The sequence below is a fragment of the Vidua chalybeata genome, chromosome 4, assembly GCF_026979565.1.
Source record: "Vidua chalybeata isolate OUT-0048 chromosome 4, bVidCha1 merged haplotype, whole genome shotgun sequence".
Lineage (NCBI taxonomy): Eukaryota > Metazoa > Chordata > Aves > Passeriformes > Viduidae > Vidua > Vidua chalybeata.
Window position 1 is genome coordinate 1,550,396 of NC_071533.1, and position 13,102 is coordinate 1,563,497.

The 13,102-nt window shown below is 53.0% G+C and overlaps 1 protein-coding gene across 1 annotated transcript in view; it reads right to left on the reverse strand.

Annotated features, from left to right (window-relative positions):
- FRAS1 (Fraser extracellular matrix complex subunit 1) overlaps positions 1-13,102 on the reverse strand; it is a 105,470-nt gene that overhangs the window by 8,776 nt on the left and 83,592 nt on the right. Inside the window, exons 38-58 of the mRNA XM_053940472.1 lie at positions 12,852-13,000; positions 12,456-12,618; positions 11,620-11,755; positions 11,111-11,307; positions 10,631-10,784; positions 10,043-10,306; positions 9,739-9,927; positions 9,264-9,383; positions 8,664-8,843; positions 6,821-6,945; positions 6,154-6,294; positions 5,420-5,647; positions 5,028-5,141; positions 3,874-4,024; positions 3,222-3,381; positions 2,803-2,965; positions 2,334-2,580; positions 1,464-1,808; positions 1,074-1,234; positions 549-696; positions 247-452 (exon numbers count right to left, since the gene is read on the reverse strand). Of these exons, the coding sequence (XP_053796447.1) occupies positions 247-452; positions 549-696; positions 1,074-1,234; positions 1,464-1,808; positions 2,334-2,580; positions 2,803-2,965; positions 3,222-3,381; positions 3,874-4,024; positions 5,028-5,141; positions 5,420-5,647; positions 6,154-6,294; positions 6,821-6,945; positions 8,664-8,843; positions 9,264-9,383; positions 9,739-9,927; positions 10,043-10,306; positions 10,631-10,784; positions 11,111-11,307; positions 11,620-11,755; positions 12,456-12,618; positions 12,852-13,000 (3,741 nt within the window). The remainder of the gene's footprint in view (positions 1-246; positions 453-548; positions 697-1,073; positions 1,235-1,463; positions 1,809-2,333; positions 2,581-2,802; positions 2,966-3,221; positions 3,382-3,873; positions 4,025-5,027; positions 5,142-5,419; positions 5,648-6,153; positions 6,295-6,820; positions 6,946-8,663; positions 8,844-9,263; positions 9,384-9,738; positions 9,928-10,042; positions 10,307-10,630; positions 10,785-11,110; positions 11,308-11,619; positions 11,756-12,455; positions 12,619-12,851; positions 13,001-13,102) is intronic.

A 13,102-nucleotide genomic window follows, 5' to 3' on the forward strand; every position in this document is an offset into this window, starting at 1 on the left:
AGCTCTCTGTACAACAATCCTGAGTCCTCCTGATGCATCAGATTTGCATTTCATAATTTAACCAGTTCCATCATGAAGCACCCAACCCCTTCAGAGCGAGTCACATTGCCAGGACAAGAATTTGCATCATCTGAAACCAGCCTGGACCAGTCTGCCAGCTTCCTCTGAGGGCAGAGGGCCGAGGAGGAGAAGCGAACCTCTCCCAGCACCGGTTCTTCACTCCCCCACGAGGCAGGTCCAGCTCACCTTCTCCCCTTTGAGGAAAGTGATGCGAGACTCCTCTGCATCCCTCCTCTCCGTGAAGTCCTCCATGACCTGTGCTGTCTGGCTCCGGGTGTAGCACCTGACGGAGGACTCGTAGCTCAGGTCCCCTGTGCGGAAGATGGGGATGTGCAGGGTGCCCTCCTTCTCCTTGGCCATGTAGGTGTCCTTGGTGAACTGCATGCTGGGCACTGCAGGGGGGCAGAAACGGAGCCAAGCAGTGCTGGGGATGCTCAGGGAGCCAAGGGGCCGGAAGGGAGCAGACACAGCTGCCAGGGATAACTTACCGTCTTGGAAGATGTCATTAATGGCCACGATGGCTTGGAATGGCTTCGCCAGCTCGGCTCCGTGGGGGGAGCTGAGGTAAACAACAAATGTCTCCAGCCCTTCTATCACTGGGTACTGAGCATCATCCAGGATTGTCAGGGGGCAGAACTGGGAGGAAAGTGGAATTCCTGCTGTTAGACGTACAAAGCTTTCATCCTTCCCAGCACTCTCATTTGGGCGTCTAGTGTAAAGCCATTATGTTATTATGTTTTCTGAATCCATTAATCAATGTAGAGAATGTTCTACATAAACCCAGCGCATAATTTCAGAGAACAGGCAGCCATCCTTGTCCTGGAAGAGGTGGTATGACCAAATCTCTCCTGGCTGGAGAGCTGATGGGACAGGAGTCTCTGCCTAGCAGAATCATTAACAGTTCTCAGGTGGCCCTGAGAGGATTTTCAAAACAAATGGCAGATATGCAGAGAAACACAAGACAAGTGTCACCAGGCAAAGCAGACTCAGCAGGAGTCCAAGTGGCTCCTCACCTCTTCTGTCTTGCCTGGCCTGAACTCTATTTTCCTGGAGCTGGGGACATAATCAACTCCCGGGCTGGCTGAGGGCGGGTCTGATGTCCGAGTGGCACACCACACCGACATGGGCGTGGAGAGGTCAGGTCCCTGCCGGAGCACTGGGATCTCAATGTGTCCTGCAGCACCAGATGCACATGAGAGAGAATAAACTGAGAGAGCAGCCATGTTGCACAGACCCACCTCCTTCCCTTCAGCACTGCTCCTGCCCCCCAGCCTCCCCCTGGGCACAGAGAGAACCACAGAGCCCCTCTGCAGCACATCTTTGAAGTTCTGCAGTGCCCTGAATTGCTCTTCGTGGTGAAAGCTTCTACAGGGAGCATCCCAACACAGCTCCCTGCTCCTCACCCGCAGCCTCGCTGACAGTAAAGGTGGCATTCCCCAGGAACACCGTGGAGGCGTCGTTGGGACCGGCGATGACCACGTTGGCTGAAGCCCGGCTGCCAAGGCGGGCGTTGGCCGAGGCGTCGGCCAGCACCACCTCAAACTCCTCTTCCTCTTCGTATTCGCTGTCATCGATCAGAGTGACATCGCAGGTCACCACGGTGACACCTGGCCCCAAAATGAGGCGGTTCTCATCCGACAGCCCCCGGGACTTGAAGTCAGAGCCGGATTCCAGCATGTAAAGGCTGCTGCCCCTGGCTGATTTGGGGACGGTGTAGCAGATGGCAGACACAGTGCTGCTGGCATCCCCTAGGAAGCAACAGGAAAACTCCATAGTTCTGGGGAAACACGTTTCATCTACTTGGTGGAGACACTGTTCACTGAAATAATCAAGCAGCACTTGGAAAAGAGGATGAGGAATGAAATGCTGAACTTGCATAGCAGCTGGCTTAGACATGACTTCCAGGCAATGCTCCTAACCCACACTCAGGAAACCGGTGGCACTTGCCTGTTAAAGAACACACAGTCCACTGACAGGGCCCACATAAAACACTGTCTAGATCGCAGAGAAGCAGCAAACAAATACAAAGCTCCTGCTTGTGCCAGGAGTTGAAACAAATCCAAACCAAGAAGCTTTAACAGCAGAGAGAGGAAAGGTTAAAAAAATAAACAATGCTGCCCCGTGCGTTGCTTGCCATTGCAGTTGTGCCGCAGAAGCTCTTCCAAAACATCAGAGAAGGCCCCAAAACCATAAGCAGGCAAAGCCCAGGGGTTCCCCCTCTGCACTTGTCCCTCCCACGGGACTCAGCACGTCGTGCTGCCCGCCCCACCCACCTTTCCTTTGCACGGGAGCCGAGAGGAAGCCGGCGCTCTCGCTGACGTGGAACGTGCTCCTGTCGAACTGCAGCGTTGGCTCGTCCTCGGGATCCGCGATGGTGACGGCGGCGCGGGTGACGTTGCCCAGCAGGGCGTAGGCCGGCATGCTGAGCTCCACGGAAAAGCTCTCCGTGCCCTCGAACACGTCGTCGTCGTTGATGGCGATGGTGCAGGCCTTGGTGTCCTCCCGCTCCTCGAACTGCACCTGGAAGGCAGCAAGCGGGCTGCAGTCCTAGGACTGCGGTCTGGAGCTCCCCCATCCTTCCTGTCTCACCCTGCTCTGAGGTGCTCCCAACAGCAAATAACCCGCCTGACTTTACTAATAGAATACACCCTCCTTGGTGTTTTTGTCACTTCTCATCCATTCTTTCCTCCAGGCTTCGTGGCAGGCACGGTCAGGCCGTCCCTTTGCTGTGTGCCCACCCACCTGCCCCGCATACTCCACGTAGTCCTGCTCTCCGGGCCGTGATGCAGATCCAGCGGTGGCTGTTCCCTGCTCGGTGCGGCACAGGATGATGCTGTACTGGTTGAGGTTCCCCACCCGCCTCACGGTGACGCTCACGGAGCCGGCGCTCTCCCGGACCTTGTAGCTGGAAAGGGATCAAGCACGCACAAAGACCAGGCTGGGGAGCAAATCCCGCGTCTTTGTGTGACACTGAGCACCACGCGCTCAGGGTGAGTGCGGCCTCTGTGGAAAATCCGAGGCACAAAAAATCCAGGCGGCTGCTTTGTGGTTCAGCCTGGCAGGTCCCTCTCTTCACTGGCAGAATTTCCCTCCCACACTGTAGGGAGCTCAGGTAAAGAGCCCAGCTCCCAGCCAAGTGCTGTGACCCTTCTGGCGCTTACCTGGTGTGAGTAAAGCTGAGGAGGGACCACTGGATGTGGAAGACATTGCCACTGACCACGTTGGGTTTGCCGTCCTTCACCAGAAACTGGAAGCTGTCCGTGGTTTCCTGAACCTTCTCCTCGTGCATCACGTACCGAATGAGGCCCCGGTTCACATCCTCTGCCAGGAGGGAACCTCCAGTGAGTCAACACAGGAATCCAAAGGCAGCTTTGTAGATGAGCAGCGTGGGTCTGCACAGCCGCAGGGATCGGGGATCCCAGTGGCACAGGAAGCAGTTACCCCCTCGGCTCCCCTTCCCTCAGCCCTGCAAGAGTGACCTTCCCCCACACTGCTGGCTCTGCACAGCTGGCTACACCTCTGCCAGACTGTGATGATCAGATGCACTTGCAAGATCTACAGCCCCTCTTCACTGCCCCAAGTCACATCTCCAGCTCTAACAAGCCTGGAGAACCTGGGACAACCTACAGGACACAGGTTGGTATGTCTAAAAATTACAGGATTTCTGCAACTGACAGCAAAGTTCAATGCTTATTTTCCACAGGCTTTGGAGATCTGCCCTTTGTCTTCTCACCTCCCACCTATTTTTTCCTTATTTTAACAAACTGAATCAACTGATGGAAAAAAGCAGCAGGGCACAGCCCAGCTCCATACCCTGTGTAAAGGTGGTCACAGTTGTCCCTGGCTTCAGCTTGTTCTCCACATGACCATTTCTGGGAGCGGTTGTTATCTCATAGATCAGCTGTTTGTCATCTGTGTCAGGATCTGTCGTCAGTAATTCCTTCTTAGTGATGAGATTGGTGGCCTGGATTAAAGCCAAACCAATGGAGTAAATCTGAAGCTCCAGCAGTGCAAGTCTGATTGACTGTTCATTCAAAAAGCCCAACCATCCCCCTGTCAAAACAGCTCTCCATGAGGGAAAATCTAGGGATGTGAAAGTACAGAGCAGCCTTGAGCAGAGATATCCCACAACTTGTTTGACAACACAAGACAGATTCAAATTTTGCCTCACATCTGGTTAGTTTAATTAAAAAGACAAATGTGGCTCAAAGAAAAGCAAATTCCAAAGCAGCTGCCCAGCCTTACTTAGCTGGGGCTAAAAGCTAGGACAAATCTTTGGGTGTCACTTAGACACCTCTATTCCGTGAGCTGTGCTGATGCTCAGGTGAGGCCCTGCTTGGCAAAAAAATATCTGCAGACAGCCTCAGATTGAAGGACTCACTCAAGACTGTTCACACAGCTCTGCTGAGCCTCCAAGAGAGACTCTTTCAAATGCCCTCACAGGGATCCGATTGAGTTCCACCACACTTTGCTTTCTCTTCAAAAACAAAATGTTTTTAACAGCAGGAGAAAGAGAGAAAATTGAGCTGCTCGAGGCTGCAGGAGTGCTTTTCCTGAAGTGAGGAGTTTGAGCTGAGATAGCCGTTCCTTAATACAAGTTCTTACTACAGCATCTTCCACTCATTTTTTTTCTGGGAAGAACCAAAGTGTTTCTTTACAGTTAATGCTGGCTCCTCAACAACAAGCCAAGAGTTTCCTGGGGCTCTGTCTGGACTTTAGCATAACAAAGGCATGTTACAGGAAGAAATTCCTGCACCATATCCTTGGAAAGCCATATATCTCTGCTATGGCTGCTGCAGCACATCATCAAGCCATCTCCACCATCAGCAAAGCTAAAAATGTACCCTGGGGTGGGTATTCTCCCTCACAAAGACGGAATTGCTGAAGGATGAGGATGTTTTCCTGAGAAGCCCCTTCTCCTGGAGCAGCCTGAGAAGCAGCCCAGGTCGAGGCCAGGCAGGTGTTACCTTGCCATCAGTGTACTCCAGCCACTGCAGGCCCAGGTTGGTGACAACCCTGGGTGTCCCGTCGTCCACAGGGAGGATGTCCACCTGGAAGCGCTGCGGTGCTGCGGTCACCACCTGACAACAGTTCAGAGAGCTGGGGGTTACTCTGGGAGTCAGAGCCTCACCCACCACGTTACCAGCTCGGCTCCCTTCGGCTCTGCTGCATTCCAGGTCCTGGGCTGAGTTTGCACACCCAGAGGGCAGGGAGGGGAAGGAGCAAAGGCGTCACACAACGGGAGAACGCTCAGCCCTCGCCTTCAGTGCAGCCACAGCAGCTCGGCCCCCCCTGCCCTGAGAGGAGGCAGCTCCCTATGGGCTCACAAGGCCCCCTGCCATCCCCTCTCCCCCCTGACCTTCCTCCCGCCCTCCTGCACCACGAAGAGGGGGTTGGTGCCGTCGGACACGGTGAAGGTGAAGCGGTCCCTGAGCGCGCCGCCGCCGCCGTGGCTGTAGCTGATGAGGTTCTGGTAGATGTCACCCATGGTGAAGGTGCTGGCCTGGAGGGGACGCTGCCCGCGGCCGCCGCGCTCGATCAGCCCGTGCCGGGGCGGCTGCACCACCCTGAACGTGATGGACTCCACCTGTGCCCGGACAGGGAGGGGCAAAGCTGGGGACACCGCCTCAGGGCCAGGCCAGCACATTCCTGGTTCCCCCTGAGCCCTGCCCCGTCCTTATCCCTCTCCCTACAAAGCAAGGCACATCCCACCGATCGTGGTCTGAGGCAGCTCCCACCCCTGTGACAGCGCCATGAACACAAGAGCAGCCCCCAGCCCTGCAGCTGTTGTGGGCAATGTGTCCCTTTTGCCAACTTCTGCCAGAGCAGAAGCAGCAAAAACCTTTGGGGCAGGATTTTGGCTCAGGCAGCCAGATCTCTTGCTGCAGGGAAAGTAGCAGTGAGGTAGAGCCACTATTAGACAGCTCAGCCTCTGGCCAGACCCAGCAAGAAGCACAAGTGCCATTTTCATCCATGCTAAGCATAAACTCAGTGTCAAGGCCGTAAGTCTTTAAACAGAAGCCCGTTTTCCCAACAGCCCAGATGTGTAGCAGAAGAGGGGAGGGAGGAGGCCAGGGGTGGGTCCTGCCTTACCTCTGTGTCAGCATCTGTTGCTTTGAGCTCAAACTCAGTGATGGTTTTTCTCACCCCTTCCTGAACTGTCATCCCAAAAATCTGCACCACGGGTAAGGAGTCATCCACGGGGTTTATGGTGATGTCAAATGTCTGGCTCACCTGGGACAGGAAGAAAAGCCTCTCTTGATGGATTCAGCCTTCCAAGAATGTGACTTCATCGCAAGAGCACAGCCATCCCCAGTTTGGGCCACTTCATTTCAGCCTTGTCTGGTGAGTAAATCTGAGCTGCTAAGCCCAAATCCCATGAACATGACCTTCTTTATCCCTCCCCACTAGTTAATTCTCCCTCTTTCTGTGATATTTATGGACATGCACTCTCCCTCCCTCTCTCAGTCTGTGTTGCCCCTCTCCCTCTATGTGCAGCTCTGCCTTTTCTCTTTCAGAAAGCAGCAAAAAGGCATTTCTCCAGGGCCTGACTGTCGTCACTGCGCCGTCAGAGCACTGGATCAAAGCTGAGCTCCGGGAGCAGCTGGCAAGCAGCTGCAAGCCAGGCACTCAGCTCTTGGAGAGCCAGTCCCACCAGGCCACATGGCAGGTGGCTCCCTGCTCCCTGCACAGGGCTTACTCCCTGCCCTGAGGGATGTGGGGAATCTCACAGCAGGAGGAGGAGGAGGCTGGGACTGACCTCGTTTGTCCCGTCAGACACAGAGAAGGTGAAGGCGTCCCTGTGCTTTTCCGTGTCACTGGTGTGGATGTACTGGATGCTGCCAGAGGCCAGGTCTGCCTGGCTGAAGGAACTAATTCTTGTCCCTGGGGAACAAACAACAGGGGGGAAATGTGCAACAGAAAGAGCAAGGCAGGGAAAAACTACAGGAAGCAGGACATATTCAGCCGTAAGGACTCAGTTTTGGCTGGTTCTGATCTAAGTCAGGCTGCCTGACATGAACCTCAGCGGAGCCAGGGATTTAGCTGGCACAGAGCCTCCTAAAATCTCCTTCTCCAAAAGAAGTCCAGGCTTCTCATCCTGTTGTTGTTCTCATCCTGAAGTCCAGTGACCTCATCCTGTTGGGAGTGGGCCTCCTGGGGCAGAGGGGGCGAGAAGCTGGGAGAAAAATGGTCCATGTAACACTTGGATTGTCACTGCTGGGCAGGACTAACCCATCCAAGGCATCACTGAGGATGAGCTAAAGGCCTCCTGACCTCACTGCTGTTTTCCAAAATGCCTTCCAAGTGTCTGTTCTCTCTGCCCCTCCTTGTACCCCTGCATTTTGTACACAGTCCCTTTTTCAGCACTGATTTATACTGACATCTTTACAGGCCATTAGGTGTGACAGAGCCACAGAAAGGCACCTGACAAGCATTTTAAAAAGCGCTTGAGCTTTTTAAATCTCGTTGCAGTGTTCAACAGTTTTACTGCTGTTGTCAACAACCACCCTGACAAGAAGTTTGCCACCAATATATCACACTAAATGGCTGCTGACAAGTGCTGGCCACACTACAAAAGACACTAGGATCTGATTTAAATAAATGAGCCAAAATGGAATGATCAGCTAATATTTCTTCAGAGCTCATCAGCTGTAAAGGTTTGGGTTCTCTTTTGAACATTTCAGTACTCTCCTCTTAGGTTTAGGTCATTTAAATCATGATTACAACTACTTCTCAGTCTGTGACTCTGTACCCTTATTAGTCCCTCACAGACATGAAAAAGCACAGAAATCAGAATCATCATCAGATTTTAAATAACAGGAGGAATAAAGTCCTTAGTTCAAGTCTCCAAAGTACAAGATTCACTGGTTAGTTTGCAATTTAGACAAAAACAGTGCATGTTTGTCATTTACTCTCAGCAATGAGTTCTTATAGTTATATATAGTTATTATAACTCATTTATTATTCCTGCCCTTTCAACACATTTTTGGTGAGAAGATGAGGCAAACCACACACTCAAACTGAGCTGTAGAGGGACTGTCTGCATCTTGAAAACACAGAGCAGATATTTCCACTTTAATCTCATGTTAATGAGAAATCCAAAGTTAAGAAGAAATATAATCTTAGATGAGTATAATAAAATCAGAAGAGTGTATAATGTGACACCACAGATTGAGATTAATTCATCAGAGAGAGGCAGCACACTCACAGTGTCAGCAGGCATGAAAGGCAGCTCTGAAATTCAGATCACATGTGCAGGACAAGTCATCTGTTCACCAAGATGGGCTGTTTCCAAGGACATTTAGGGATGGATGGATTCTTTGGGGCACTGTGCTGTTCACAGCAAAGGCCAAACGTTTTCCTGCCATGCAGAAGCAGCAGTAGGGCCATAGACTCACATAAATCCTCAGCTGGATTACTGGGCTGCTCTGCTTCCACTCACCTTATTCCCCCAGCCCTCTGGGCTAACGGCCCTTTGATTTCTAACAGGAATGGGAATTCTGTGCTGCTGCCTCTGGACACGTTTTTCCTGTAGTGAAGGCTTAGGGCTCAACAACCTCCAGCGTTTTGCTGCTCCGAGGGCCCAGTACCTCCCTGCTCACCTGGGGAGGCCACGTGCTCCAGATGGCCCAGCTGTGGCTGCCGGGTGACCTTGTACTGCAGCTGGGAGGCCTCGCTGTCCTGGTCGGTGGCTGAGAGCTGGAGGGTTGTGATGGCCTTCGCCGAGTTCTCATCCAACACCAGCCCCTTGTTGGTGATGATGGATGGGGCAAATCTGTCCTCTGGAAGGGTTAAACACAAAGCTGAGTTAGGAGACAGTCACACTCCTTCCCTCGGGTACCTGTGCTCAACCAAAAGATAACACATGCACAAACATTTTGATAATTCCAAAACAGGAACTTTGGGCCATCCCATTAATCAGGGATGGTAACATTATGATGTCCTAAAGACAATCTAAACAGCATGAGGACATTAAGGGGACTTTTTCTACCTTTTCAGTGAGTTTGTCAGAAGCCAAAGAATGAGCCCTTGCATCTGCAAAATCTCCCCATGCCCCTCACTTGAAAGGCCTTTGAATTGACAGCGCATCAAAACCGCATCTCAAAAATTACATTTTGCCTTGCAGTACATGTGGGATGGGAATCTGTGGGCAGGCCTGAGCTCTGCAGCTAAGAAAACACAACTTCAGCGCTACTTTTTACCTATTACATGGATGTGAAAAACCTGGTCCATCAGTTTGTTGCCATCTGCATCCATCACATCAAAGGTGAAAGGGAAGTTTCCACCGGGATCCCCTTTCCCGTGGTTGTACACCACGTGCCCTGGGGAAAGGGAGAGCAGAAAAGAGATGCTTTGTTACAGGCTGCAGCATTTAATTGTTAGTTTGGAAGCAGGCTGGCACTGAGGCACTCTGGGGCTTGACAGAGCTCCTGGATTTCGGTTTCATGATGCATGGTTCTGCTTTAACTTAAAAACCTGCGCTTACTTCTTTCCCTCTCCTTTCCTGACTTTAGTTCATCACCCCCCTCTCATAAAGACCACAGAGTCATGGAATATCTCAAACTGGAAGGGACCCATAAAGATCATCAGATCCAGCTCCCTGCTCCTCACAGGACTACCTTAAACCAGCCTTGGTTTATATACTTGCTGTGACTACCTAAAATCCAGCACTCTCACCTTTGTTTATATCAGCCTGGGTGAAACTTCTCAGGGGTCCTTTGGTAGAGATCTGGACTGGACTATCAGCTGTGGTCAGCTGCAGCTGGCCCCTGCTGGGGTCCCTCCTCAGGACAAATCTGATGGCCGTGTCCCCTGAATGTCCAGCTGCTGCTTTCAGGTGCTGAGCCGTGAGCCGAGCTGCAGAGCCTGCCCCAGGGAAAGCAAACCCACAATCAGCTTCAGCCAGCGCGGCCAAGCGACTGCTTTGGGCTGGCCCATCCAGCAGCACCCAGCAGTGCCGCTCTCATCCCCGTCCCCGTACCAGCCGGGAGTTGCAGGTCCCTGTTGACAGCTACAGTGGGTGGCTGCTTCCTCGGCAGCTCCACGGAGAATTCCAGCCTCCCTGCCTGCGTGTGGAGCCCGTCTGTGAGGGAGAAGCCGAACTCGTCCGTCTGTGCCGCGGCCCCGCTCCGAGTGTAAACGATCAGCTCGTCCAGGACGTCCTGGTAGGTGAAGGAGGAGCCCCTGGACAGCACCCGGCCCTGCTCCGGGGCCTCTGCCGCGCTCTGCCTTCTGCGGAGCTGGCCTGGCAAACCACACAGGGATCAGCACAGCCTGCTGGGGACAGAGCCTTCCTTCACCTGACACCCTGCCCGGTGTGGGCACTGCAGGGAGATGCCACCTGCCAGCAGGGACTGGGGGAACACGGCAGGGAACTCCCCAGGGGAACACCTGCACCGCCCCTTCTGCTCTGCAGCAAAGAGCGAAGGACAGCTCGCCAAGAGCAGGGCTGTCCTCAAGCACAGTCCTGGTCCAAATTGTGCTTTATCCCACAGACCAGGCTCCCCTCTCACACACAGACAGACAGACAGACGCCCTGTCCCTCAGCCCCCGGCCTGTCAGGACGTACCATGCTCAGGACTTTGGCTGACCACGATGACCAGCTCGCTGCTCTGGGTGTCCAAGTCCTGCAGGCTGAGGGAGGCGTTGGTAACAACCACGGCTGAGCCCTCCTGCACCCGCACAGGCTCCAGCACCATCCGGGGGGGCTCGTCGTTCTGCCGCTGCACAAAGGCACACAGCCAGAAAAAGGAACATGAACACAGGGAAAGACCCACCTGAATGAAACACAAGCTCTGTGTTGGTATCACCAGTCCCTCCAAATCTGTCCGGCCCTATGGCTGCTTCCAAGAGAGAGGAGACACCAGAGCAGTAAGCCCTGGGGAAGAGGCTACAATGCACAACTGTCCTTGGGCATCGCAGGTAAATTATGTGCCTGTGCTAGGGGAAGCGATCTTCCTTTAATCCCCCTTCCCCCATACTAAAAAGGAAGGAGTAAAGCCTTGAAAAGTGTTTGTGTGAAAGGAGAGGGCTCTGGCAGCTGGCATACCTGGATTGTGATGTTGATGCTCTGCACCTCTGACTGGCTGAAGCCGTCACTCACATAGAAGCTGAAAACATCACTTGTAGGCTCAATGCTTTCATGGACACTCTGGAAGTAGTAAATGCTCTTCTCCAGGACATCTTGAAGGGAAAAGGATGCGTCTGTGGTCCCCACAAACTCACTCTGCGGGCCAAAGCTCTCGCCTGCAAACCAGAATATCACTGGTGAAAGGATGCTCAGGTGGCTGATAAACTCAACATAAAGCCAGCAGGATGAGGGGAAGAAAGGCACATTGTGAAGGCTGAAGAAGGGGGGGATGCAGGGATCCTTTCTACAACTCATCTTCTCACATATTGTGGCCTTTGAGGGAGGCAACATCTGCTGTGCTGGAGTGGGCACCGGGGAAGCTACAGTTTTAGATGCAGTACAAGCTGTCCCCTCCATGATAGGATAGATGTGATCCTGTTAGGAGCACAAACCAGCCAGGAGGAAGAAGAGAGAGCCCAGCAGTTTACCTGTCCTGGTGTTCTCGATGTAGCCATACACAGGCAGAGTGACCACGGTGACCCTCAGGTCCTCCTTGGCAGCAGTATCATAGTCAGCAGTGAAGTGGTGATGAGCCAGCAGCGGGACCCTGCCCCCTTCATCCACCTGGGAAGCAACAGCAGACAACACAAATCCTTAGTGAACAAGGCTGCCTCCATGGAGGAGGCTTGCCCGGGCTCTGGAGTGCTGTCCCACCCTCCCCTAGGTCTGTTTATCAGGAATTCGGCAGGGAGGTGAGGCGGGATGGGAAGAACAAAGCCTGCCTGGCCTCCAAGAGGAGCCTGTGAGTTCTTTATCAGGGCAGGAAGGGAACTGGCAGAGTCATGGTGACCTCTCAGAAGGCAAGACCCGCATTTCTTGTTGTAGAGAGCCTTTTGAAGGCAAGGGAGGGGGAATGCACAGCTGGAAAGAAGGGAGGTAACTTCCGAAGGCTTTTATAAGGTGTGTGAAATGCTCTGTGTCAGCCCAAAGCATCAGGTGTCTTCACACTTGTCTTCTGCTCATCTCTTACACACATGCTGGTACAATTAGGGATGAAATATTTTGAGTAGGGATAAATCTGACTTGCTCCACTATATCAAGAAGACATCCTAGGGACAAGCAGCTCCTGACTGGAAGAGATAGAAACAGATGAGGTTCGGGGATGCAGATGGACTATCAGCCTCCTCCGGCCTCCAGGTGGTTTGTTCACCCTTTGCGTGGCACAAGTAACACCACGTTGGATTCAGTGACTTCCCCCCAGTCCAGGAAAACTGCTCAGCTGCTCCCATCTAAGGCATTGCTGTCCCTGTCCCCAGCCACTCACGGTGACGTGGTCAGCGAAGGCGATGAGGGCGGGCAGTGCCGGGGCAGAGGCGATGGTGACGGTGAACATCTGCCTGTCCAGCCGGTTGTTGTCGGCATCCAGCACAGAGAAGTGGAAGATGTCGGTCACGGGCTGATTGCTGGTCTCAAACGTGGTGGAGTAGCTGTGGGATCAGGACACGGGGAGTCAGGGGGCCTCACTGAGCCCCAGGCAGATCCATCCCATCCCTGCAGTTAGAGGTGAGGCAGTCCTCTTGGAAGAGAGGTGGTGCCTCAGTTCCCAACTCTCCTTCACATTCATTCCCTGAATTCTTTTAAGTAGCCCAGAGATCACTGGGGAAAAGCCCACTGAGCTTTTAACTGGTATGGCTTGAAGGAGAACAGTGCTCTTTGATACCTGATCCTCTGGCTGTTGATGTCTTCCATGGTGAAATTGTAAACCCTGGAAAGCTCTTCATTGTGGGAGCCTGACATCCTTAGGAGGGTTCCATAGGCTGGCAGAGATATCAACTGGATTCTGATCTCTGAGTCAGGAGAGTTGTTGTCCTAAGTGTGAAGAAACAAACCAAATAAAAACAGGGCAAAATTGCTTTGCCCAGGGCAAAACAGGCATTGCTTTGTTCCACTAAAAATGGAAGGAAGAATAAG